The sequence below is a fragment of the Cyanistes caeruleus genome, chromosome 2 (genome assembly GCF_971803275.1).
Source record: "Cyanistes caeruleus chromosome 2, bCyaCae1.hap1.1, whole genome shotgun sequence".
Classification (NCBI taxonomy): Eukaryota; Metazoa; Chordata; class Aves; order Passeriformes; family Paridae; genus Cyanistes; species Cyanistes caeruleus.
The window spans coordinates 24,672,173-24,699,682 of NC_141702.1; the positions used below are offsets into that span (position 1 = coordinate 24,672,173).

Here is a 27,510-nt window from a genome sequence, read left to right on the forward strand (position 1 = left end):
GCTCTGTACATGTCTGGTCCACAAGCATTAGGTATCTAATTTTGACAGTAGGTAATCAGATGTTCAGAGAAGGACCTTGATATGCACAAAATTAAGTAGGTCACACCAGCCCATGTGCAATTTAATATGCTATGGTTTAACAGGCACAGATACAAGATGAGATGAGATTTACAGAAGCATTTTTAACTGGAAACAGTGTATGAATAGAAACAGTTCAGAGCAAATAGAATAGTTTTCTCAAATTGTTTTTTTTGGTTTTTTTTCTATGCCTGACTGGCACTGAGTACAGCAGACTCAGCTAAAAGCATTGCTCACAGTCCCTTTCTTTCTCTCTGTTTGGCCTTGGAACAATGCTATTCTAACTAACACTGCTCAGTCATTTTCCTCCAGGACTGTCTAGCAACCAGAGAGATTATCAAAGTTAATTATGTCACTTCCTTTGTTTTCTCCAACATATTTGCAGACTAAGAAAAGAGACAAAGGAGTCAGCCTTACCAGCAGATCTCTCTCTGCTTCCTCCTACAGAAGTTTGCCTCCTGCCAAGAGGACCTTCAACAAGACTTTGCTGCTTTCAGATCTTCCAAGTGGAGCACAGGAAAAAGAGCATAGGATGTAATCTGCCACTACATGTTATGGGAGGAAAAAAAAATATCTAGAAAAGAGGAAAAAAAGTCTTATGATTTTCTTTTGGATCCTGAAGCACTTATCAGCATCACATTATCAAAGACTTAAAATTATGGCCAGACTAAAAATTGAAAAAAAGTTTTTATTTATATTTTGTGTCCTTGGAGAACAAATCCAAAGTGAAGGAAGAAATGGACAGCAAGAAAATTCATAAAAAGTACACAGAAATTATAACACAGGCCTTTCTCAAACATTTATATTTGAGAAATCAAATATCTTAAAAATCCCTCCTCACCAGCTATTTATTAGGAGACATTGATTTTAATTGTGTGAGGGGATAAAAGCTGTAAAATATGTTTCAGTGATAATGTTCAGTCAAATGAACTGATGAGCAAGTGAAAATCTGTGGGATGACTGGAAAGGCTGGAGTTTGAGCCTAGAAAGCCCACAGCTAGCCAAGGTCCAGTGAGGTTCCAAGGAAAAAGAAAGTCTATTTGGTGCACTGGTGGATCATTTTCTGACATGCACCCTGCTTTAATCAAGAGAAAGAGGGAAGGCTGCAAGGTGAGATGTCAAGCAAGATCCAGTTCAGCTGATACTACGCAAGGGAAGGAGCAACCTTGTCCAGGGAAGCTCAGCAATAGAGGCCTCCAGCATCTTCCAAGCAGTGTTATGGAGCTGAGAGCAGGGAATCAGGGTGGGTATGATCACAGGACTTCAGAAAAGACAGTATATTTGAGGACTGCTAATGAAGTATTATTGCAGTAAGTGATCATAGATAATGTGATAATGTAGGTTCAGTTCCATAATTTTTTCTCTGCTTGGTCATATGTTAAAAGACCTTTTCATCTGATTCTCCAAACACAGCTCAAGCAATATTTCATCATGCAGGAAATGAGAGGGACCAATAGACAGACTGCATGTGACAATGAAAAAGGTCTGTTTTTTTTTAACTCAGCCCCATGATCTGACTCCTTTATCCAAACTGACTAGACTGATTGCCTTGATATCATGTTTATCAATTCCACATGTTTTATAGGGAAACTTTTTCTAATTCCCAGAAAAGGATGCCTACAAAGGTGAAAGCAAAAACAAGTGGAAACCATCTCCTAGGAGTATGTATTTGACTGCAGCACTTTATTTTGTGGCATACAAGGGAAGCTAATACACCCTTTTAAAAGCAACCAAAAAAAATTTGAAAAAAAGCATGTATTTCAGAAACCAAACTTACAGAAAAAGAGGTGCATTAGAAAAAGCAAATAGTGTATAATTGTCTTTTCCGTGGTCAAGAGGAAGACAGCTACATGAAGAAGTTCATGAACATCAACAGATTTTTCTCTTGAAGCATCTTGCAATATGAACCCGAGTTATCGTCAAGATTTAGGCTACTCAAGAAGGAGATAGTTAAAAAATCTATTAGGAGTCATTGCTACAAAACCAGAATTATCACCAGGTATCAGTCTCCCAAGAATGATACACAAATAGGAAACTAATGAACCTAATCTCTGCCTCCAGATATCAAAAACAGGAATAAACATTTTAAAAAAATAGAAGATTAAGGATTTTTTATTGGAAATATAATGCTATTTTTACAGGATTTGTCAAAACAGTGTTTTCTATACAAAATAAACAAGAGCTAAGAGCAAAAGCTTAATTTTGTTCACCTGACAGGAAACCTCATGTGTAAATATAAGGGTCATTAATCTCAGAGCTCAACAGGAGTTGAACAACAGGATTATGTGCTATTATTAGCAGTTGTGAATTCATTTTCAGGTTCTGCAGTCATCTTCCATTTGTTCTCTGAATGCAGTGTGGAGCATGACTCCTTCTCAGCTGGAATTGTTCTGGCAACTTCTGTCATAGCATTGGTATGATTGGAAATGTCGGCCAAATCATGCAGCCTTTAGTCAGGCAGTGCACCCAATTAAGTCAGTGAGAGATTTTCCCTTCATTTTAACAGTGGAAATGGGCCTGTTTTCTTTATTCACTCACAGAACAGGAGTCTTACCTTTTGTTGGTTTGTTTGTTTGTTTTTGTGCAGTACTGAAGGGTAGCTGTCTGGCTCTGTAACGCATTGACAGTCCTGCCCACAATGTAGCAACCCCATCCTTCGCGGGGGTGCAGTTGGATATAAAGGTGTGCGCTACAGCACATGTGCAAACTCATTCTAATCAGCAGCAAAATGTACTCTGGCCCCCTTCCAGCAGAGCACTCAATCATTTGCTTATCAGTTGAAAGGATAACTCAAATACTTCAAATTATGAACACGCTTTTATGCCTTGTTCCATCACACCCAGAATGTTTGCACTATTTGCTCGGATTAATATTAACCAGAGACTGAAAGAGATGAAATGGGGGAGAGTGGTTTAGAGCAAACTGACATTCCAAGCACCGCAACACACAACTGCAATATTTTAATCCTACTAATACTTTTCAAATGGTTTTGTACAGCCACCTGCTTAACAGATGAGATCTCTGATTAGAAACTTAAGCCTCTAGTCTTCAGGAGTACTAATTTTTAAAGAAATAACATTTTTTTAAGCCATCCCAAGCCATTCCACTTGCATTTAGGTTGGTGTCAGCAGCATTTCAGTTTCCTGGGATGAATACTGGAAATGTCCTAAGGTCTTTGCTTTTCATAAAATTATTCCTCTTACCTGCTATAGATGACACAAAATCCATAAAATCAGGACCTGTTGCAGGTAGCCCCAGCTGTCTGAGGGTGATGCCTGAGAGAGGCTACCAATAGTGCTGCTGATCAGATTCCAGCCTGGCACAGCTTCTTTTCCACAGCCACCTTCCACTTTCTCAGCCTTGGGCATGCCCTACTTTTACCCATTGATTATTTATAAAGAAATAATACTCAGAGAAATATTTGTACAATAAAATAGTAAAGAAATTAATTCCTTGTATGGATGACAGAAAATATTACTTTAAATTACTGTGTTATTTGATAAAAGGTAATAAGAGGAATGCATCAAACCAGAAAACTTTGGTCATTAGAACTTAAAAGACAGTTATGGATGAACAAATGCATACACAAAAAAGAGTTAATGATAAAATGGAAAATGGATAAAATGGATGGGAAAATCCATAGAATAGGAGAGAACCAAAAGTCTGTCAAAATCAAAAGCAGGACAGCAAAAAAAAGCTCCTGAAGAGATTATATTTTATAGAAATTTCTTCTCTGTAGTTCAAGGAAACACACAGAAATTGTTCAGTGTAAGTTTTTAAGGAAATACAAAAAACAGAATTCATGTTATGGACCAAAGCTTTATGGTTACCATCATGCTGCAAATATGCCATCTTTAGGTTACAAACTAATATTAATGTACACCTTTGAAAAAAAAAAAATAGTAGGTCTCCACCATCCCTTTTAATGGTAGTATGAAGCTAACACCAATGGGAGTGGTTCATTTCCATGCTCATTAAGCATATTTAACTAAAGAATCAAGTGTAAAAGCACAGATATCCACACACAATTAACTCAATGAATGAGAAGTGAAAAAATAACAGTTCACTTTTACATTACATTTATGCTTGTGAGTGGAGTTTGCACAGACACTTTCATTTACACTTATTTCACCTCCAATCTACAGCATTGTAAACTGCCTCTCATTTTATTTAGATTATTACTTCCCAAATAAAATAATCCCCAAAATGTCCATTATTTAATTTATTTCCCATAAAATGGCTTGAACAATTGGAAACTGATCTCTGTAATTTTTCATCTTAGCTTCACTGTTCCAGTGCCCACTTTGGTTTGACAGAAACAACCTAGTTCCCAGTTGGTGACTATTAGGGACCTTTGTAGGACAGCCAGCCATTTGTCATTGGGCCACCATCTCTCTTGCGGTGGCTGGGACTTTTTACCCCTCCTGCCTAATAGCAAACATGAAGGTAGGCTCTTCACAGTCAAAAGAGAGGAATGGGTCTAGCCAGGATGCATTTCATTCCTCAGCCATCTTCATCCTTCTCAAGAAATTACAAGCCACTAGGATTCTGTAGTGTGTAGTTCTCCTTAAAGGATAGCACTGGCCCCCAAACACTCCAGCCTTTCTCTTTAACAGGAGCCAGGTGTGTGCATTATTCAGTAACGATAGTTGTACGTGGATATATCTATCATGGGATTTTTCCATACATATAGAGAAAACAGAATTGATGGAATATACCATGTCAACAATCTGCAGTAGCAAAAAACATCTATCTGACCTATCCAATACAGGTACAAGTCATTTTCATCACACGTGTGCCATTTACTGTTCACTGTGCAAGTACCAATGCATCACTCCTAGCTGAAATAACTGTGATACACTTACAAACTCCATGGCTAGAAGACAGAATAATCCTGAAAATTAACAATGTCTCATAAAAGTCGCTGACATTTTGATAAAGTTAATTGCAGAAACTATTTAATAAATATCTCAGTGAATTATTAAACCTAATACATCAAATATCTAAAATGTATAAATAATGAATTTTAAATCTATCAGAGTATGGGTTAAATATATTATATGATAAATATTATTCATTGCTACTAATAAATTTTCTTAATCAATCTTAATCCTGCTTGCTGGTTTATGCTCAAGTAATATATGACAAGCACTGGGGTTTCACTCAGAGCTTAATTTTTTATCGTAAGAGAACTCATGTTTTTGGAGAAAGACAGATTTACAATAAAGGAGACAGCTATATGACAATCTTGATAGGGAAACCAGTCATACTGTGGGCATATTTAATAAAGAAATAAATCAAACATTAAAATAATTCTCTCAGGAAACTTACTTCATTTGAAAGGAGAAATAAAGGTTCACCAGTAACCATAGTGAGTTCATATTATTGCCTTTGTTTTTATAAGTTGTTGCCATGACTTTTTTGACTTTTGGGCTAGATTGGACTTAAAACACAACAGATGGCTACAATTATGTGTCTGTAACTCTTTTTTAGAATAACTAAACAGAGCACAATAAAATAAACAGGCTTATATTCCAAAGAGACTCACACAGTTTAAGAGAGCTATACACGGTTATTAAAAAAAAATCCAAAACATTCTAGACTCTATATACAATAGGAATAGAGCATAAATGAGAAGTTAGTTTCACAATGCACCGTATTCCATAGGCACATGATTCATACATATAATCTATTCCTTTGACTAGCAATTTCAGGAATAAAATGAAATCACGTTATAATTTTGTGATTATTTGGGGTCCAAGTGTGCATTCCATACAAAAACACAGATTCCATTGAATTTTGTCTGAACAAGAGAGATATCCAGGCTATCTTGGGCTTTTTTTCAGGGTAGCTTTTATGTAAGCACAGTTTAATTTTAGTAATTTTTATCTAGACTGAGTCTTTAAGAAGCCTTTGAATCAATTGTTTCCTAGAAAGAAATTTATTTTATTACCTCATGGTACCTCAATTTGTGTACCAGCAGCCTTAGTAAAGGGCAAAAAGAGACTTTAATAAGGGAAATTGAAAAAGTAATGGAATTTTTTTGTGGCCAAACAACACCCTACTGAATCAAAAACACAGCATCATTGTGTCTTTAAGGCTATATTGTGTTAACTGAGATTAACACAAGCTATTTTGAAGATCATAAATGGCCTCAACTGTTGCAAAAATTAGGGTATATTTCAATGGAATATCAGCTTACCCTTTGAACTTTTTAGCATTGTTCTTCACTATTTTATTTTTTAAATGAGGCTGCTAATTAATTTATTCTCTATAGCTGTTCAAGTTATTAAGGCATTTTGGACACATGTGGGTCTAAAAAGACTTGGGTATTACTAACAGTACCCTTGTCATGCTCTGCCTGGGTCAGCCAGCAAAGAAATATTCATGGCCTGGGAATGAGCCCTTCTGCTCCTTTCACACCCCAGGCTGCTAAGTCCAACCCATCCAGCACATTCCCACATTCTTTTCCCATTTGTGACTGAAGCAGAAACTCAGGGTTTTTTCAGAAATCACTGGTATATCCAGTGGCTGCATGACCATACCTGCAATATTGATGTCAAGCTGAAGTTTTGCAAGTTAAAGGCAACAGCTTTTCCTTCATCATCAGCATAGTCTACCTAAACTGTAGACAGATGCAGAGCAATAGTGACTTGAATAGGTCAGTGTCAAGCACCCATTCAATGCAATCTTTTATTTCTCCTATGAAAAGTAACCATAACTTGCTCAAGAAGAATACCGTGGGTGTCTGGATCCATTTGTGGTGCAATGTCTTCCTTTCTGTAGGCTCCTGTTACTCTAAGCTCATCCCTGAAGACATTCAGCATCTTCTCAAAGCCATATAAAAAGCTTTGAATGGACCACACTGAAGTTTTTGATACAATGATGGCAGCACACTGAAGGATCAAGAGTTTCCTTATCTAAGAAGATAGGAAAGCAGTTTCTTGATTTCAGTGCAGTTGACCCAACAGATCTCATTGATTTTCTCATATTTTATTTCTCATCCCTGCTGTACGCAGCTTCCATAGGAAACCTTTTGCTTTGAAAAGTGACATTCTTCACAACTTATCAAAAGGAAAGTGAATTTTTAAAGTAAGAAATTACCTAAGCTGTGAAAGAAAAGGTGACAAGCATGAGAAACTTAGCATAATAAAAGCATGATAAATCATAGGATACAACCAAGATGTCCAGTTCAACAAAGCTGTCCAGCATATGCTAACTTTTAAACACATGCTAAAATTCACTGAGGCAAATTCCTCTTAAGCACTTTATTGGATCCAGGATAAGTTTAAGAACACAGTAAGTAAAAAAAAATGGCAACAGACGTAATGTGTTTAAAGACTTCATTATAAGCACTTACTAATAATCTGTGTACAAAACAAGGTAATTTTGTCATGATGTCCACAGCTAATTATCCTGATGATATCACTACAGCATTTGCTGTAGTTCCCCAATTTTAGTTAAATATCTGGTAAATCTAGACACAGACAACTTATTCAGTCTGGCTGTATATATATTCAAAAATGCCAAGGGAAGTGGTAAAAAACAAATTTGCTGTACCACTGACACTTGATTCAGAAGTGTCATGGAAAAATGGAAAAATGCAAAAGATAAGAGGCACTAGTACTGTTAAAGGTGCGGTAGACCAAAAATGACTAAGTGTAATCACCAATACAAATTTTAAATTTGTAATTTTACTATCATGTCGTCAGTTTGGCTCATAGAAAAGGCTTTGCCAAAGGACATTCACATACACTGTATGTACATAGTCATTTTCTGTAATTGCTGTATCTTGAATTATGAAGATAGATAGCTTTTCCTTAGTTTGCTTGAGTTTTCAGTTTAATTCTGATTTCTAATGTATCAAACATGTTCTGTTCCTTACTTCAACAGTTCCTTTAAAGCCATCTCTTCACTTTTACTCTGGCTAGTTAAATGTTTACTAAGAATCTTTATAAGCAGTTGAGGTCTAAATGAAAAAAACACAGGGAATGCCACATGAATAGGAAAACTCTATTTCGGTTCCTTCAAACCAAATTCCACCAGCTTCTGTTGAAATCATGAACTCACCACTTTCTTTATGGAAGCTAACACTTGTGAACCCCAACACTCCCCAGAAGCTTCATTTTATGAGACCTGATGAAGGATGAAACAACAAGGTCTCTAGATTTGTTTAACAGATGAAGAGATAGGACCACACCAAAGTGTAAATGGGAATTGCCAGGTTGCTGCAAAGAGTTTTTCAGTCTTGCAGCACTATTTATATGAGATTTCTTTCTCCTACAAGAAAACTGATGGGGGAGTTTTCTACAACTTGTTCAAACACTTCATGGAAAGGAGATTAGTTTGGCTTTAATTTAACCAACTAAATTGAGTGTTATTACTGGAAACAGCTCTAAGCTTTTCAATTCCCCTAATGAGGTCCAAACTTCTATGGATGCTATCACCTGAGACTACTGTAATATTTTATTTGGATTTAAATCTCTAACTTGGCAGCACTGCTGTGTCTCCGTGGACACCTCTCATTTTAGTTTTATATTCTCCCAGGTGGTTGATTACTTATCCCCGTAACAGGATTCCTTTTCATATTGAGGAAGCTCTGACCTCCATTCCCGCACTGTACTGAAATTTTAGCAGACATGGGATGTTGTTTTGTTTTGTGTTGTTTTGTTTCACTATCAAGACCAAACAACCCATTATATTGGTTTTATTTGACAGATATTTCAAGGCACCTCAATTTGCTGAGTTTCTTTGATTCTTAATGTTGTTTGGAACTAATCTCTTCTGCTAACATGAAAGCAAACTAAGAGCCAAGATTTTTATGGGCAACAGGAAACATATATTTAAAGTAGTGCTGTGTTATCTTTTACAGCTACAACAAAGGGAATATAGACACAAATATACCCCCAAGCCACATACTTGATTTTTTAACTGGTTTTAAATGTAAGTATTCTTGGAATATTTATATGATATCAGCAAGAGCATTAAAATCTACTTAGAACCACAACCCCAAATTAGTATTACTGTCTGCTAATCTGCCCAGAACTGTAATGGATACCTGATCAGTTGGAAATGTTGTTTCACAGAAGGAATTTCCCTTTGATGAACATATGCCTTCTGTTTTATGTTTACAAATAGAAAACTAGGAAAAAACAAAACCAACACCTAGGCAATATTTTCAACAAAATTATTTATATATATTAAAACAGCTTCTCATACACAAAGAATATTTCTTGACATGGATGCCATTCTGTGTGACAGACCTCACTGAAATAGCCCCCTTAAGCAATGTAGAGAGAAATAGCCTTACATTGTCCAGAGAATCTTCTTCCAGGAATAAAATACGTTTATTTAGCCTAACTGGTCTCTATGAGATGCTGTGGTTAGGCTGACTTCTACACAGTGTTGTTAAGATATTTATGCAATAATTGTTTCTTGAGATGCATGATTTGTGAAATAGTAGCTGAAAGTGGTAGCAGAGAAAGCAATGTTGAGCTCACTTAAGAAATACAATTGACATCACAATGTTTCTACAAGAGACTTAAGGGAAACAAGTTTAACACTTATGTTTTCTCCCTGATGAAAGGATTAAGAAAAAACAGCATAAAACCAAAATCCAAAATAAAGGGTAAATTCCAACAACTTACAAAATAATTTGCTTTATCAGCATATCATTTCAGTAGTTAAAAGTAATACAATGGACATCCTCAAACTACACAATAGAAGGAAGAGTATCCTTCAAAAAATAATTTGTGTTTTGCTATTTCATATGCAATCCAAGAATTTAGAATTTTCAGGGTAGTGTGAGGGTACTAACATTGTATGTGAGACAGTTCTTGCAAGAACACAGTCTCCTTCTAAGACTCAAAATAAGCTAGAGAGAAAACAGCATAGTTAAATTCCAGCAGTGTATCACTATCTTTTTGCCTGGTGCCAAAAATATTGAGGTGCCTTCCTTAGATATTTTGTCCTTTGTCAAGCAAAACATTGTACCTGAAAACGAATTTATGCTGAGAACATGCATTCTTTCATGCTCAGTCAGCCCAATTTTCCTTCTGCAGTACTGCATATCCAGTTCTCTCACTGGAGTCATTAGATCAGATTCATCCAGATTAGAAATATATACATCTGAGCTGGGTTACCCCACCCACTGGCAGCAGACTTTAAAAGACAGAACATGTATTGTGCCTAAGAAAGCCTGTGCAGGGAGCAGCACGCAGTGGCTGACAGAGATGCATGAAATGGGGAGTGATGAATCCAGCCTGATCCTTTCCTGTCTCTGGCCACGGTCCCATGGTCAGAGGGCAGAGTGTTCACTCATGCTGTGGGGGTGCTGTGTGCCCTTCCTGGCGGACCTGGGATGTGCAAATGTGTTTCCTGAACACATTCACCCAGAAAAACCATGCATTATATGGTATGTGCAAGAAAGGTTTTGCAAAGGCCTGTGACAGACTCCTGCGAGTAGCAAAGGTCACATTCTGATTCCAAAATGCCTTTCCTTACCAGCTCCTCCTCACTAGAATTTCAAACCCCTTATTCAAGAGCACCAGACAGCAAGACTCATTCAAAAAACAGATCCCAGATTTTATTTTTAAAAAACACAGAACAAATAATCTATTTTCCTGAGCCTTCTCAGCCAAAAATAAAATTTCATCCTGAGGCACAGCCAGTATATAAAATAGTACCCTGAAAAAAGTCTTACAGTTCAGAAAATAATAATGGGGTAAAAAATGTGGGTTTAAACTGGCAATATTAAAACCATGGGTGATTCAACTAATTCAATAATAAATAATTTACATAATATCTAGGACATTTTTTTAAGTCACAAGGGGAAGTTAACTAACAGTTAATTAAAGCAAACTGAGGTCCAAGTATTTTTATGCTTGGAAACTTTCTACTGACACTCAGAAGTTCATCTGTTCCATGGATATAAAACAATAAAAAAAAGTTTAGCTGGCATTAAGGTCTTTTATACCCTTTTGCTTTCCACTGACCTTTTCAGAATACATTCTATCACCTTCAGCCTGAGGTAGCTGGGTTCTTCAGTATTTCCAGCCTGCAGATGATATTGAAGCCAAATTTGTATGAAAAGCATTCACAGTAAACAATTGCATTATCAGCTGTGGAGTTAGTCTGATGCTTAGAGAAAGACTAATGGAAAAAATAAGTCAAAGCACAGATCCATATTTACATAAATGCATGTGTATGAGAGAGAGGGAGATTTCTGTATCTATGTATATGTGCAGTGCACATTTGCTGCATTATTCCATGAAGATTCCTGCTGCTGGAGCTGCAAATGCTCTAGGAGGAGCTGGCAAAACAAGAATTATAGTCTTGTCACGGTGCTGTACCTAAAGAACATTAAACTGAATATCCATGTAAATGTTAGTGAAAACTATAACAAAGTAAAAAATTTATCAACTCAATATGTTACCCAAAACAAAGCACTTAAATACAAATATTATATTATATATACAGTCTCAAAACATGATACATATTATAATGGGAACATTTTACACAATAGTATTTGCATCAGTTTCATTGCACTTTTGAACCTTGGTTTAATTAGATTTTTTATACAGAAATTTCTATAAGCATTTCTGATTTCAATGCCACGTAAGCAGCAAGTAATTTTTGCAATCAAACCCTTGCAATTTAAATGCACTAATTTACTTTTTTACTTACTAATTTACTTGCTTTATTTGTAGAGGGAAAGAGTGGGGCTGCATACTCGAAAGAATCTGGACAACGTATGACCAGATAAACTTGTAGTAAATAAAATCTCTGTACTTGTGGCCAAAACATAGTATACCAGTCCAGTAATTCCGTATGTTGTTCAAATTGCTAAATATTCTGGTCCAAAGTATCTTCTGCCATCTAGTGGGAAAAGCGCCTCACAGGCTGCCTTCAGGCTCGCTGCTTCCCTGCCTCTGGAAAAACCACAGATACGTATACTCACACTGACTGGAAAAGCAAGTACCTTTAGCACAAAAACAGGCTCACTTTGGAAATCTTCTTTGAGATAAGTACTTACCCAGAAAATTTGTCATTAATAGTGGATTCTGTAAATGCAAAATTCAAACCATGGATGGGTTTATATTCACAGCTTTGTCACTTGAAGCACTTCAGAGCATAATTAAAGTTATATCAAGTATGTACCAAGAACCAAAGCATCACAATATCAGGAAATCTGAACGAGGAATCCAAATTATAGCTTCAACTAAAAGCCTGAGATGGTTTGCTGTCAAAATTCAAAGGATTAAAAGATAGTGTACCTATATGCTGGTTAGAACCTCTTCCAAATAGCAGTAAAACCATTTCAAAAACCATCCCAGTTTCTTGTAGACGATTACATACAGTAAATTCAACCTAAAAATATAATTACTCCAGTATATAATGAGCTGAGAGTTTTACAACCTTCAGTCCAAACAAAGTCAGGTTGTAGCATAGTTAAGAATTAGTTTTCCTCTTAGCTGGTCTTCACAGAATCACAAAATCAATTAGGTTGGAAAAGACTTCTGAGATCATTGAGTCCAACCTATGACTGAACACCACCTTGTCAACTAGACCATGGCACAGTCTAAGACTGTCTATCACTGGTTCTATAGGAGAAAAGGTTGACCCCCACATAGCTACAACCTCCTTTCAGGTAGTTGTAGATCCCTTTCAAGGGATTTAATATCTCAGATACACAAATCAGAGCTGTCAGTCCTAACAGGCAATATATTCTTGTATTTACATTCACAGTCACCATCCTGACCTTAAAATGTAGCCTGGAAAGCTGTATTGGGCACTTTCACTGGAGAAAAGTGACAGGAACCCAATAGACCTCCTGCAACATCCCTCCACATTACCACAGTGAAGAAATAAAGGAAATTACACCTGCAGTCATTAAAGACTGTCCACAGAGAAGGGCCAATGCCAGATTTAGGAGCCCTGAATTCAGCAAAGAAGGGGTTGCTCTGATTGTGATGTGATTCTGAAGAATCACAGTTCATGTCTATCCAAACCAGAGATTTTATCCTCATTGTGCCACTGACCAGAGAGGTGTTATTTCTTCCCTGGACACTGAGAGGTGTTACTTCTCAGTGGCACCAGAACTGGGCCAAATTCTGTTCACAAGGCCACACCCACAGGATGAAGGTGTAAGAGATCCTGCCTGGTGTCACAGCAACAGCCATTAGAAAAACGTTTGTATGGCAGGCTGGCCCCAACCCTCACACACACTTCCATGCTTATTCCCCCAGGCCAGCAGGACCAGGGACAGAATAGGACAAACTGGAGTGAGAAAGCCATCTCATGGATTGAGATGAAGACAGGGAGACTGATTGCCAAGCACTGTCATGGGCAAAACAGATTCAATGTGGGGAATTTAATGTCAATTAAAATAACTATTTAATAACTGGTCCAGAAAACATGGGGAAAAGGCAAAAATACAAAAAGAGAAAAAAACACCCATCATGCTCCCCCAGTCTCAGCTCCTCTTCAGGTACCTCTCCTCCCACAGCTGGTCCCCTGTCACTTCTTCCTTCTAGTCCTTTCTGTCTCCATGTTCTTGCCTCAGGTCCATTCAGTGCCTTTAGAGGAGGTGATGGATGGCACAGGGCACGGGGGTCAGTTCACAGCGGTCCCTCTCTGCCAATACATCCTTCTTTCAGTTTTCCCGTGCTTTGGCATGTCCCCTCCATAGGCTGGAGTGCCCCTGGGGTGTGTCTGTTCTGCCATAGTGTACCCCCTAATCTGACCGTGTGTTCCCTCTGTTGTCCTTTCCTTGCTCCCTCCTCTGCCTCTCTCCCCATCTCCCGGCTCCCCTGGATGTCCCACAGTGTTTTCTCCCTTCTTGAGTACCTTTCCCTGCAGGGATCCCGCCCTGGCCATGGCTCACCTGCACCCTGTGGCGGGCAGTTGGATCCGGCTGGAACCGGCTGTGTCCGGCTGGAACCGGCTGTGTCTGGCTGGAACCGGCTGTGTCCGGTTGGAACCGGCTGTGTCTGGCTGGAACCGGCTGTGTCCGGCTGGAACCGGCTGTGTCTGGTTGGAACCGGCTGTGTCCGGCTGGAACCGGCTGTGTCTGGCTGGAACCGGCTGTGTCCGGCTGGAACCGGCTGTGTCCGACAGGAACCGGCTGTGTCCGGCTGGAACCGGCTGTGTCTGGCTGGGGCAGCCCCGGCCTCCCCTCATGGAACTCTGCTGCTCTCGCTGGCAGTCTTGGTGTCTGGAGGAGCTAATACCAATCTAGACTGTAATTCACTGTCTTTTATAATACTGGAAGTAGCAGTAAAGGAAATAATATATACTGTGTGGGAAGGTTTTTGCAGTAAAAATAAAATTAATCCTAGCATAAAGCTAACCATACATGTGAAGGTTGCATTATTTGTTTTTCCTCCACGGGGAACTAGTAACTAAAAGCATCAGGGAAATATCTGTTTACTGTTCCTGTCTGGCTCAAGAAATCATTGTGTTTTAAGAAACACAATGGTCCAGGCATTTACTCTAAATCGTGCAAACAAATGTAGGAAAGAGCTACAAAAAAATCAAATGTACTGGCTGAACTACTTTTTTTGTGGGTGATAAAACATCCCTGCCTCAGGTATGACAGCAGAATCCAGATCTCTTCTCTGTGGCCATCTTGTCAATTCTCTAATTCTGAAACAGGGGCAAGAAAAACACCTGAAGATCCCTGTTCTGAATTTAAGTCTGTAAGTTCCTGTGTGCTCCACAGCTCTACAGCTCTACAGGAACAATTCTGTTTCAAGTGCCCATGTACAGATGGGGGCAAGCAGATTCAGTGGAGGCACACCAGACACATCAAACATTCAGATGGGGATGACCCAGCTGCCCTGCATGCCAATGGGAAAGAAGAGATGAAGCAAACTGTTCTATATTGACATCTGAACTTCACGTCACATATTTCTTCTATCAGAAAACAGGACTGGGAGAAAAAGGAAGGGACAGCCAAAGCTGCACTAGCTTATATCCCAAAGCTGCTGTCCTCTCAAAATCATACTGATAGGTATGCTTTCCACAAGGAAATTTTCTCAAGCAATTTGCAATTACTGTCACTTACAGATGTTATGTTATAGAAAACACCCAATCTGTAAGTGGACCTTAAAGCTATGGACTTGTTCACAGCATACTAAGAGCCAAAGGTCAGCACAGAAATATTTGGGAGATTCATCTGGCGTGTGAATACCTGTTACAGATGGCACAGCTCATGCTTGATTTAGAGCAGACATTCAACTGTCCATCTCCCACATCTACAGTGAGCACTTTCGTTATTTGCTATTTTTCATTGGCAAAAAAACCTAGACATCAGCTACTGATGCAGCTGGCCTGAATTAGGACTTTAACTCCAGAAGAAATAAAAATATAGATGAGGAGAGGTCTAGATCTGGCACTAGCACAGAAGATTAGGAACAGCACTATAATATTAAAGTTACTTAAAGATATAGATCAAGAAGAATTTACAGCTAAAACTGCTAGCAAAACACAAAAGGGAATAAAATTTCAGCATACAGTCTGTAGAAAAAATACTGTTATTTTAATTATTTTCAGATCCATTAAGACTTTTATTTGGTTAAACATCCAAACATAACTGAACTGAACAAGCTTGCTATTCAAGGCTAACAAATCTTTAGGAGAGAAGTACAAATACTTACTATTCTCAAATAACATAATAACAGGCAGAAGCTACAAACATTTTTTCCCCTGAAAACCAAGTAGAAGCAAAAAAATAATAACCAAACAAAACAAACAAACAGATAAAAGACCCCAAAATAATAAGAACAACTAGTTTATTCCATGATCTGGAAGTTCTTTCAATTTATGCAAAATTCTTCTAGATGAACATGTCACTTCAATTTTCTATTTCCCTGAGAGCATTGTTAAATATAAATATTGTAACTGTGTCTGATATGTTGCAAAGCTTCACAAGGTAAGAATTTTAAAATGTATTTAAATTGACCAAGAAGAAAAGTGTGGAAACAGAAATCAAGACTTCATGGCTTCCCTTAGCTTCTGTCCCAGATGAAAAGGCAGTCAAGAGAGAAAATAAAATGCATCCATTTATGTCTTGATTAATCTGGTATGGGTATATTGGAAAAAAAGAGATTGCTGTCTCATTTATAAATTATAATGTGATCATAGCATTAGAGATAATGTTGCAAATCATTCTGATGAAGCAGAAATAAAGGTCTATACTTGATCTTAAAACTGATGTTTTTTCTTGATTCTTTTGCCTGATCAAACAGCTTTAATTTTTCTTATTTACATTTATAACTAATCAAATCTAATTTGCACTAAGTTTTCCTCCTTGTTTTTCCTGATTCACCAGCAATGAGGTTCAAAGCATAGTTTAACAGGGATAAGAGAAAGATGTCATAGTGAGATGGGGATCTAGGGAGTCTTCCTTCTTACATCAGAAAGTGCAAACAACCTCTGTCTTCCCACACTTGTGCAACCATATCATTATATTCTCATACAGAGCCGGGACTAGTTTCCCTTGAAGAATTAATTATACCAAAAGAGAACTTACTAAAATCAAGACAACTCAATTTCTGCAGCATGTGCCAAAACATTTCTCTGTGTTGGAAATGGCCATCTTTTTAAGGGTCAGCTTTCTACCATGAGTTCCAATTTAACTGCAGCAAATAATTTCAGGATAAATAATAGGCAGAATTTTAAAAATACAATTCACTAGAAGTTTACTTTAGACAATTATTTTTTCTCAAGGGATTGCAATAACTATTTTGTAGTTTTTTTTATTGATGCAGTTCTTACTCCAGCATACACATAATAAATAGTAATAACCACTAAAAGCAAGAGCATAAACTGACCTCTAAGCTCCACAAGAGTCAGACTGAACAAGAGCTGGACATAACTGTATTTTTAATTACATTCACTTTTTAATTACCATTTAATCAAACAAATGTCTTTTATAGTACTGCCCACATCCTCTTAAGCAATCAGTGAATTTTTTTTATATACAACCTTACCAAAAAGGTCACAACAAAAGTAAGCCATTAAGTTATCACAGATAAGTCTGGAAGTAATTATGTAAAGCCAAACAAATCCTGACAGATGAATTAAACAAATCAAAGTTCATTGTTAGAAGAACTAGAGCCTGACCCAGTAACCTCATGTGTTTGTTCCTCAGATTCCATGAGAAGAGAAAAAGAGGTCCTCAGAAACCCAAGATAAGAAAGATTAGCACTAAACATGTTTATTAGCACGGCAGTGTTTCATGACCAAGGAGAGCTGGACTCCAATGTAGCAGACAGACACTGTAGAGGCACAGAGCAGCATGTATAGTGCCATTGTTAGAAAGTCACTCAGCTAGTTTAAATTAAATTTATCCAAACTAGAAATCAACTGCTAAAAAAAAAAAAAAAAGTGACTTCTGAAAACTTCATTAGAATAATTAAAAAAATTCATTACATGGAAATTCAGAACCAATCCTAAAATTATCCTTGTGGGTCCCTTCCAACTCAGATCATTCTGTGACTCTGTGACTGCTCCATTTCTCATCAGACTGGATGCAAATGGGGTTCAGAGAGCTGTGAGTTTTTGCTTGCTTTTAAGAGACTTTAGAATTTTATTTACACTTCAGGAAAATGTATGTATTTAAGCAAAGCATCTTCTTTTTTTTTTTTTTTTTGATTGCTAATATTTTTAGCAGAAAAATGTTTATGATGCCTACTATGTGACAAACATAATATTTGAGGAGCCAGTTTTACTAGCTTTCATAATACCATAATGGCCCTTAGTCAATGATTATGAAAGATCTGAAGACATATACTAAAAATCCAATACAAACTCAGAGTTTCTTATTGTGAGACCAAATGAAAGTATCTACTCAAAATCTGATTTTTAATCAAGCTAGAAATTAGGAATCAAACCTCTGTTTCATTTAAATCGCTGAAACATCTTCTAAAATCTGTCTGGGATGAAGATCTGCTTTTTGTTTTTTAAACTTCCCTTTGCACAAGGTACAAGCAGTAAAGATGCTGCACCTCAGTACAGTGCCTGTCTTACTAATATAAACACAATTTATTTTTCTAGGATTATGTTTGATTTCCTCTCTTAGCTTAGAGATAAAACAAGATAGGTATTTCAGCCACCAAAGCTAACCAAAGGAACCAAAGCCATGTAAATAATCTCCTTAGCAATTTAAATGTATCATTTCCATAGTGTGAATTCACAAATGTCCAAAAACACTTTACAAAACAATTGCATTGGAAAGTACAATAGTTTTTAGATCATTCAGGTCAAAAGGTTGATTTCAGAAAGTTAGAATCAAATGATTGAAGTCTTCTGCCCAAAGATATTGGATTTTGAATAGTAAAATGGATAAAGAAATTTGAAATTTTGTACACCAGATGGCAATGTATTCTTAAGAATGGCTAAATGAACTGTCTCATGGAGATCGTTAGATCATTCCTGCTTTTTACTGCGTAATTTAACCTGGAAATTAGACCAACTCAGAAGACATTGATCCATCTGCTCTGATGTGCAGATTCTACCTGACTATCTCAGAAAAGATATTTTTTCTAAAATACAGAAACTCTCAGAAAATATATTTTTTTTCTAAAGAGTGGAATTTCTGCTTCTTATTTTAAAGGCTAATTTTTTTAGTATTATATACTCTGGTGACTCCAAGTTGAGATTTCATATGCACTCTTGTATTTTAAGCACTTTTCTTTTGAGAATTTCTAAAATGAAAATGTCTAATGAAAAGGGATACTCAGAACAAAATGCTGTAGTAAAAGAGCATTAGTGTTCAGCTGCATGTCAGCAAGTCTACAGGCTTTGTACATTCAGCTGTATACTAAACCTTGTCATCTCTAAGAAGTCAGAGAAGATGCCTTGCAATATTCAACAGAAGAAGAGGTCAAGGCATATGATAAAAATCTCCTTCCATGTGAAAAATCTTGAAAAATCTAGGATGTATTTCTTAGTATTTTTTCTTCCCAGTGGTAGCACAGCAAACAGCTAAACCACACTGAAACGAGCTTTGCACGATGATTATGTGTTTTGCAATCCTGGAAAGAGAAGTGTAATCCTAAAAATCAAATCAAGTGTTTAGTAGACCTCCACAACAATTAAAACTTTCTCACAGAAATTCCTTTCTTCATCTCCATGCAGTGACTTATTTTTATCATTGTTCTTCCTGTGGAGGAGAAAACTGAAGTAAGTCTTCAAACACAGGGATGAGAACTACACCATTCCCCAGGAAGAAAATTCTAAACAAATGCTTGTTCCAGCAACTGAAGTTTCACCATCTCCAGACAGAAACTTTTTCCTTTACAGTTCATGTGGTCTCTCAGTAGCAGAGACTTATGTGTCATCAGAAAGTCAGTGTAGACCCAAGCTTTTTCCTCCAGATTCTTGATCAGATCTTGTTTTTCTACAGTTATGTCTGGGAAACTCCCTGATTGTCTCTTTAAAAGGCCCTCTCTTAGTCATCTAGAAGTCAGTATTAATCCTGCTTATCTCAACACCCCAATTTCATTGAAATTACAAGTTCCTATCTTTGGCTTTTTGTCAGCTTCACCCAACTAGATCATGACCCTGCTTGCCACAGATTTGTCCCATATCAGAGTCTTATTCCAGGAAAAAACAGAAATCCTGCTTTTTCCCTACAGGATCACTGCTCAAAGCATCTTGTGTCTCAGGTATTACTCTGATTCACAGCACATTCCAGACTTTCGTTGACGAAGTGCAGGTCTCATTTTCTTCCTAATTTATACCATAGATATGGGCTTTACTGCTGTTTCAGCTTCCTATGGTACACACTGCTTTATGGATATTTCAAGACCACCTAAGATTACACCTTTTCTGCGAAGAAAGGTTTCTCAGGGTAGTATGTCCACAAATTCTTCATCCACTTAAGAATTCAGTGGAAAGTTGTGAGCCACATTTGTTTGTCTTCACTTTTGAAACTAAAATCATGGGTGTGTGCGTGAAGTTAGGAGCAAAAAACATCTCTTTGGGTTCTGTGGAACTAGACAGGAAAGACCCTCAGAGGCTCTCAAAAATCTGAGGTGACATTAATTTTCTTCTAAAACTGTTTTACTAGTAATCAGTATCTGCATACCTAAGAGTACATATTTACCTCTTTTCCAAAGTCCCTAAGAGCCAGGTATAACCTGGGGGTAAATAGTCATGGCTACAGAGACAAAAAGATCCAATAGCTAAATCCATTGCAGAGAATAGTGAACCTTTCATTCACTTGGAAGATCAGACAATGAAAAAAACTTTCCCCAAGCAAAACTTTAAAAAAAAAATAAAAATAAAATGAAATCTTACCAGCAACTGAAGCATTCAGCTATTTGGAGTTGGTCTGAAATTGTCTACATATATGAAATACAAGCTCTTTGTGTCACTTATTGTGGTTCAGTGGCTGACCTCTGCCCACAGCAGTACATATAGAGACACGTACACCACCTCTTTCGGGTAACTCCCCACTTATCTGTGGGCTTCTGCTCTCCAGGTTGCCCACATTGTTTATAAGCTATCTTGCTGACATTCTGACCAGCCACGCCCTTTGTTCCTCAGGAACTTTGTGGCAGAGTACAAGCCAGTCCAGGGATGCTGCAACAGACTGCCTGCGTGGGATCTCAGCAGTTCTTTCTAGATGTTATAGTTCTAGGACATGTGAAACTGCAACAAATAAAAGAATAATAAAGCTATTTCTGCTAAGAATGACAAGGCACCTTTTACAAAAGTAACAGGTACCCTTCAAATGTAGTAATTTTGAGACTAACCCAAATCAGGATTGATTATGAATTTAAACTCATAGTCCTTTCAGAAGCAGTTGATTCCAGGAGTAATATACCAGGAACTATTGTTAATGCCGTGATATATCTCTTTCAAGTCAGGACACATTTATAGTAGAAACAGCTTAGGGAAAAAAACAAACAAACAAACAAACAACCAAACACATACCTTTGAAATGAATAGCTATGCACAAAGATATCCACTATTTAAAATTTAAAAAGCCCCAAACAGGCAAAAAAAACCATTGCAAACATCCAAACCCCATCTCCCAAGCAAAACCTTACATTTTCAAAAGCAGTTCATTTTCCTCCATTTTTACCATAAATTAACATAGTATTTTTGTCTCACTGTTTCTTGCTCAAAATATCACTCTCAGTTATTAAAAACTTGGGCTCAGAAACTGAGCTGCATGGGATGCAGTCTAAGTTTCACTAACATAAATGCTGATTCCTCTTGTTTATTTGGTCAGTAAAGTAACCAGGTTTCACTGATATGAAGAATAATATCTTTCAATCACTGGCATAAAAGTGCATTTACAAGATAAATTTTATGTTCCTGGACAGTGGGAACTACATATTGGTTTCAGCTAAAGTATACATATGTTGACCATATGGCTACATGTTTTAAGCCTGTCCTGAACACTTACAAGTATTTTCCAATAAATCCTCTGTGTTATTTCACCCTCTCTGCTCTTTCTAATACAAGGATTTCTTGACTTTATTTAAAAACTAGATATTTGTGAAGTGTCAGTTATAAATATTTGAAGACTATACTGTACCCCACCGTGAATTGTAGCGCATCTATCCTAACCACTGTATTTAAAGATGATTTGTAAGCACAGTTCTAGAGCCCCTGTTCCAGCCAGGCTGTAAACAACTGTTTTATTACTGAAAATTTTGCCAAGATGAAAATTGCTAGTTTTCTTTGAAAGAAAAGAACTTTTCATTGGAAATGCATGTGAAACGTAAGTTAAATGGTACTGACTGAATTTATTGCACTCTGACCTCCTAAGTTTGCATGAATCATTAGATTCAAATGCTTGAAAAATATCTAGATGGAAGAGAAAATCCTCATTAACTGAATCCCACAGTCCCTGTGAATGCTGTAATTTCCCTCTAATTTCTACACTACTCTGAGTTCCCTCAGCACCTGCAGAAGCATTCACAACTCTTGCCTGAAGTAAGACCTGCAAGGAGGAAACTCCAATCACCAAGCTTCAAGCTAATAGGGAAACACATGCACCTCCAAAGAGAAATTCTGAATAGGAGCAATGGATAACTTCCTATAGTAGTGTCTCTTTTTGGAATTTAAGTGTTTCTCTTTGAAGATCTCTTCTTTTAGGGTTTTCCATATATGGGAAGACAGAGAGACTATTGGATATCTTAGGGACATGCCTACAATATGACAACAGAGAATATGCAAAATGTCTCTCCCTCAAAATATATTCTGCAGATTATATTGCATTTTCATGGCTTCAGCTGAAGACACTTTCACTGGTTAGTGATATTATTACAGTCTTTGTCATCAGAGAATAAAGCAGTATCTCATTTTCCTTTGCAAGTAGTGTGTTTCTTTAGCCACTTTTTGTTTATATTGCCTGTTAAATAGGTGTTCCAGTTAATGAAAAATTAAATAGAAGAGCATGTTTTAGTGAAACCAGGTATGGTCTCGTAACAATTTCATTCTAGGCTTCAAAACCCATGTGAAAAGACTGACTGTCATCTATAGTGATATTAGTTCTTGAATCTTCCTCTTAAAAATGTAGGATTGTCCTGTAAATGCAAGTTCAAACAGTAAACACCTTGAGATAATCCAAAAGTAACTCACAGATGTATTTTTGTCCTAATCAATGACATTTCTGACATGAATAAGAGGATCTGGCTGCACAAATTTTTTCCTACATTTTAGGCACTGGTCTCTTTAGTGTAATTGGGTTAGAGTACCCTATACTCTTCTTTTGCTGCATAAGTAAAAAGCCAAATTTCTAAAGAATTAGTAATTTCACTTAAATTGACTTATCTGGGAAAACATTTCCTAACAAATAAAACTTTGTGAGAAATAAATGTATTGATCCTGCTGCTCAGGGCCTTGGTTGGACAGTGACATCCCTCAATCGAGTTGCTAGTTCTGAGCTTTTGGCCAGAAAAAAAAATGACCCTGACACAGTAAGTATATCATGTGGGATAGACAACTACATTATCTGTGTTGCAAACACAAGTGTTAAGTGCATAATATATTAACTGTATGTTGTTAAACACAGAGCAATGGAAACTTGCATCCTACCATGTATGGTAAATTGGAGTTTATATTTCAGTTCATTTGCAAAGTACGGAAGAGGAAGAGCCTACAATAAACACTTGTCCAGTTTGTTAAACATCATCAATAAATGACCCAGCGGTGCAATTACTGTTTAAGGGTGTAATGTTCTTATGTACAGTCTCATGACAGAACAAAGTCAAATAAACCAGGGGCCTCAACACAATTCTCTTGTGTCCTGTCACTCTTCCCACTGATGTCCACATACAGCCACACTGGCCTACTGCTGGGAACACCTATTGTCCAGGGTGTGATTGCTTCCAAGTGCAGTAAAGAAAACAGTGTTATCACTCAGCAGAGAGTGCACTTTGCCCATAACAAGTATTTAAGGATCAACAAGAGGAAGTACTTTTTCACACAACACGTAATTACATTTTGGAACTCATTGCCACAGGATGTTGCTAAGGCCAAAGCATAAATGGAGTTAAAGAAGAGATTAGACAAATTCATGGAGAAAGGGTCCACCAGTGACTATTAAAATATGATGGTCCAGATGCTGCCTCTAATGCAGGAAATCCCTAAGACATTGATTGCCAAAAGCTGAGGAGAGAATAAGGGACATATAACAGCAGACAATGTTCAGTACTGGTGTGTTATTCTTGTATAGATACTCAGTAAAAAAACATGAAAAATAAAGTAAGAAATATATCATACTATTGATCCTACCCTACCTACAAACTTCTGATCTCAAGGTAACCAAAATTTAAGCAAATTTGGCAAAGAGCTCATGAAGTTGTGGAAATAGGCAGATCAACAGAAGAGAGACTTTTTTAATGCCTCAAAGCTGCAGCACCAGCTCAGCTTTTATTAAATATTTACCCAAGACAAATATATAGGAGGTCCAAAAGCATTGAAACTGTTTGCAAAACTATGTGCTATTATAATGTATAAATACTGCATAGCCTATCAAAATATTTGCAACTGAATTAGAGCTGTACTGAACTATAATGAATATTTAACACTCAACAGACTTATGGTGATATAATAAAACCCTAACTAATTCAGAACCCAGAGTCAACCCAGCTGCTGACATGCAATCAATACATACCACAAAATAAAACAAGAAGTAAAAACAACCTTAGAAATAATAAGAAACAAATTTGTTTATATTTGATAGTAAAAATGTACATTTTATATTGCCCTTCATTTGCATTCACATACCATAAAGTCACATCTGCACCAAATGTTTTACTCCCTCCCTTTGAACTCCTTTCAAATATTTCCTTGGTCTTTTTAAAGGAGTGTAAAAATGGCTTCAGACAACTAATTCAAGATCGGTTTTGTTTCTTATCAAGATTTCCTTCCAGATTATTAAGAGGGCCTCAAAATTTAGCTAAACAAAATAATCATGTTAGAAAAAAGTTAATGATTCATTTGAAAAAAAAAAAAGCACGCTTTTTGGCCAAAAGGAAAGGAAATTAATAGAAGACAAAGGCAATAACTGAAGTACTTCCATATAGAAACAAGCCTGAATCAATGTCAACACTGATTAAATATAGTCAGCACAGATGATATGAATTTTATTAACTCTTTGCCTGTTATACAGTATATATGGTAGAGCACTTCAGACCAAACCATTTCACAAAGTCAGTGCTGGTTCATGACTTAACCTTTTATCCAGCAAAACATCTTCCTGGCATTCCTGAGGGGGCTACAGAGTCCATAAAAGACAGAAATGAAAATCTGTCTCATTAGAAGTTATTGCCCTTTGGGGAAACCCAAATCTGTGTGCAAAGCATCAGTATAGGAAGACAACAATGCTTGGCCAGGAAACAGGCATGCCTATGGGATTGCTTTTTGGATTGACTCTGACTTCAATATATTTATTTCTGAATCTCAAAATTTCTAGCCAATAATAGTCCAAAACCACAATTTTATCTTTTAATATTGCATCAGAAGTGTTTTATATACTTCCCAACTTAAAGTACCTTGTAAATGGAAATAAATCAATAAGAGTGCCCAGAAAACCAAACTTGTCACAAATGGCAAAATCCTAAAGATTTGCTTGTATTTTTATAGTTCACTAATGCAGTTCAGTAGGTTTAAGTGTGAAGGCTCAGAACACTCTGAGGAAAATGAAGATTAGATAATTGTTTCTAGCATATCATTTAAATGCTGTGAGCTGCTCCCAGCTGTCCACAGAGAAGTCACTAAGTCATGCCTTTTCCTTACAGAGAGGTAAGGAGTCTGGATAATAACAGGACATTCAGGGAATAGAGAAGGCTTAGACTTGTTTCTGATAGCAAATTTTTAAATTTTTTCACAAAGTAATGAAAATTACGTCTGCAATTGTCTATGTCAGACAGTCAATTTGTCAATAGAAAGGAAACTCCTTTAGTGGAAATTGAATACTGTAGCTATTTTGGGAAAATAACCATTCCAGTGCCTCAAGGGCTCAGTGAGTGCCTCACTGCCTGTGCCTAAGGCTGCAGACAGCTGCACTTGTGTGCAGTTACATGAGTGCCCTTGTAGTTACTCACTGCAAAGCTTCCATCCCTGCCCAGATAGTGAGAAGGAAATATTTTATTAAACCTCAAGTCCATTCACTCCTCAATATTCAGCAATGGCAGTACTTAGGGGAAATCAAGAATATGTCACTAAGACGAGTATCTGTTAAGATACTCTCATATTACTTTACGTTGATTCCAAAAGAATTTCCAGCTAAAGTAAAAGCCTATCAATTTCCAGTTCTCCAGCAGTCATATAATTGTGTGATGTAAACCCATTGGAGTCTACTGGAGTCTTTCCAACTGCTTTAATATGTCTGGGGATGAAATATATCAGCTGAATTGAATAGGTAGGAACACTGGGGCAGATTGCCGAGGACTCCAGATGAGCTTCCTGTCAGTTCCCACAGCTCTTCCCCCAAACAACTCTGATTAGGAAACAGCAATAGCCATACTCTGCTGACTTCAGATAAGGCAGTAAGGCTCTGACTACTGTGTATGCACTGTGAGTTGGAGGCTTCCTTCTGATAAGTGTTTGAAGGATAGAAACTAATTATTTTCCAGGAACTTAGGTTAAGAGTATAGAAGAAGTCATAGGAATAACACAGAAGTCAAAAAGTAAACGTGATTTATATGAGCCTCTCAAATAAGACATATTTCTAAAAAAATGGGAAACATTTTCATTCTTTTTCATTAATACAAATGATTCAATTCACTTGTCCTCACACAGGCATCCAATGCCATTTGGGATGTGCCAAAGCCATTGTGCAGTCTTAGAAGCAGAGTGTTCTTCCTTTTCAAATAAATAATGCATTTATGATAATCTAATTCTGAACTACAAAGACCAAATTTCAGAGTAAAGATTAACTAACACTATCATAAATAGGTAATCTCATCAAAGTAATATTAATTTAATAGAGACACTCCTGAGATACATGGTGGAGAAATAATGAATCTCTACTTTTCAGTATAATAATGCTGAACCTAAAAGAGAAATTTCAGCTGATTGATTTCTCTCATTGCTGGGTTTACCTGGTCAAGTATTAAATTTTACCCAAGCAGTCTCTGTGTTCATAAAAAACCAGCAGATCAGGTAATGCCTCAACAATTACATTTTAATTACACCCTCAAGGAATCTTCAGTTAATTACTGAGGGCTCTGTTGAGGCAAACTCATCTAATGTACAGGTCAACTGTGAATATGTGAATAACAAATAAAGTCTTCTGGGGAAAAAAAAAAAGTAAATTATGAAATATTTTTGCCTGGTAGGCTTCACACAATATTCAAGCCTGTATGTATCCCAATCTGCCTCTGTAAATGTTTTCCAAAATTTGTCCCAATAATAAATACTATTGAGTTTTAGGCTACACAAAGCTTAGCTCCATTTTGTAAGGAAATGATTATTTCAAAACATTTTAATAGTTCACATCAACTATGCTTTCAGTCATTTTTCTCAGTTGGCATCCCAAAGATTGGCTTAAAAAAAATATCATAGAATATGATTGAAAGCATTTATTAATTAAAATCTCAAAGCGTTGAAATCCAATTATCTAAGACATTAGGTTATTAGAGTGTCCAATAGAGGGCCATGAGGATGGTGAAGGGCCTTGAGGCAAAGTGTCATGAGGTGACTTTACCTTTAAGATAGCTTTGGGCGCTAAGGAAGTTGAAGCTGCTGGTGGCTGATGGGAGTCTTTTCTTGTGACCAATTATCGCTCATTTCCCATCAGCCACCAGCAGCTTCAACTTCCTTAGCTCCCAAAGCTGTCTTAAAGGTAAAGTCCCCATGACACAAAGCCATGTGAGGGGTGTCTGGGGGCACTTGGTCTGTTCAGCCTGGAGGAGACTGAGGGGAGACCTCACTGCAGTTACAGCTTCTTGTGAGGGGAGG

General features: G+C 37.1%; 2 protein-coding genes and 1 long non-coding RNA gene across 8 annotated transcripts in view; 1 reads left to right on the forward strand and 2 right to left on the reverse strand.

Annotated features, from left to right (window-relative positions):
- Positions 1–4,145, reverse strand: part of BMP5 (bone morphogenetic protein 5) — a 66,568-nt gene extending 62,423 nt beyond the window's left edge. The window contains exon 1 of the mRNA XM_086876149.1: positions 496–4,145. The gene's annotated coding sequence lies outside the window, so the exon portion shown is untranslated. The remainder of the gene's footprint in view (positions 1–495) is intronic.
- LOC111925867 (uncharacterized) lies at positions 2,643–27,333 on the reverse strand. 4 transcript variants are annotated; one of them, XM_086876151.1, is made up of 6 exons: positions 27,257–27,322; positions 14,215–14,302; positions 13,964–14,173; positions 13,572–13,655; positions 11,073–11,134; positions 2,643–6,998 (listed from the first exon to the last, which is right to left on the reverse strand). In XM_086876151.1, exons 2-6 carry the CDS (start codon positions 14,257–14,259, stop codon positions 6,995–6,997), a joined length of 405 nt encoding a protein of 134 aa, XP_086732277.1. In that variant the 5' UTR covers positions 14,260–14,302; positions 27,257–27,322; the 3' UTR covers positions 2,643–6,994. The 4 variants fall into 4 exon arrangements, 1 of the variants encoding a protein (XP_086732277.1); XR_015282845.1 differs by lacking the exon at positions 2,643–6,998 and adding an exon at positions 11,764–12,008 and having other exon boundaries at positions 13,572–13,713; positions 13,964–14,302; positions 27,257–27,333; XR_015282844.1 differs by lacking the exon at positions 2,643–6,998 and having other exon boundaries at positions 9,254–11,134; positions 13,572–13,713; positions 13,964–14,302; positions 27,257–27,333.
- LOC111925865 (uncharacterized) overlaps positions 27,304–27,510 on the forward strand; it is a 49,564-nt gene continuing 49,357 nt past the window's right edge. The window contains exon 1 of one of the 3 annotated variants that reach the window (XR_015282846.1): positions 27,304–27,394. This is a non-coding gene — a long non-coding RNA (uncharacterized LOC111925865). The remainder of the gene's footprint in view (positions 27,395–27,510) is intronic. The other 2 variants (XR_015282847.1, XR_015282848.1) reach the window with 2 other exon arrangements.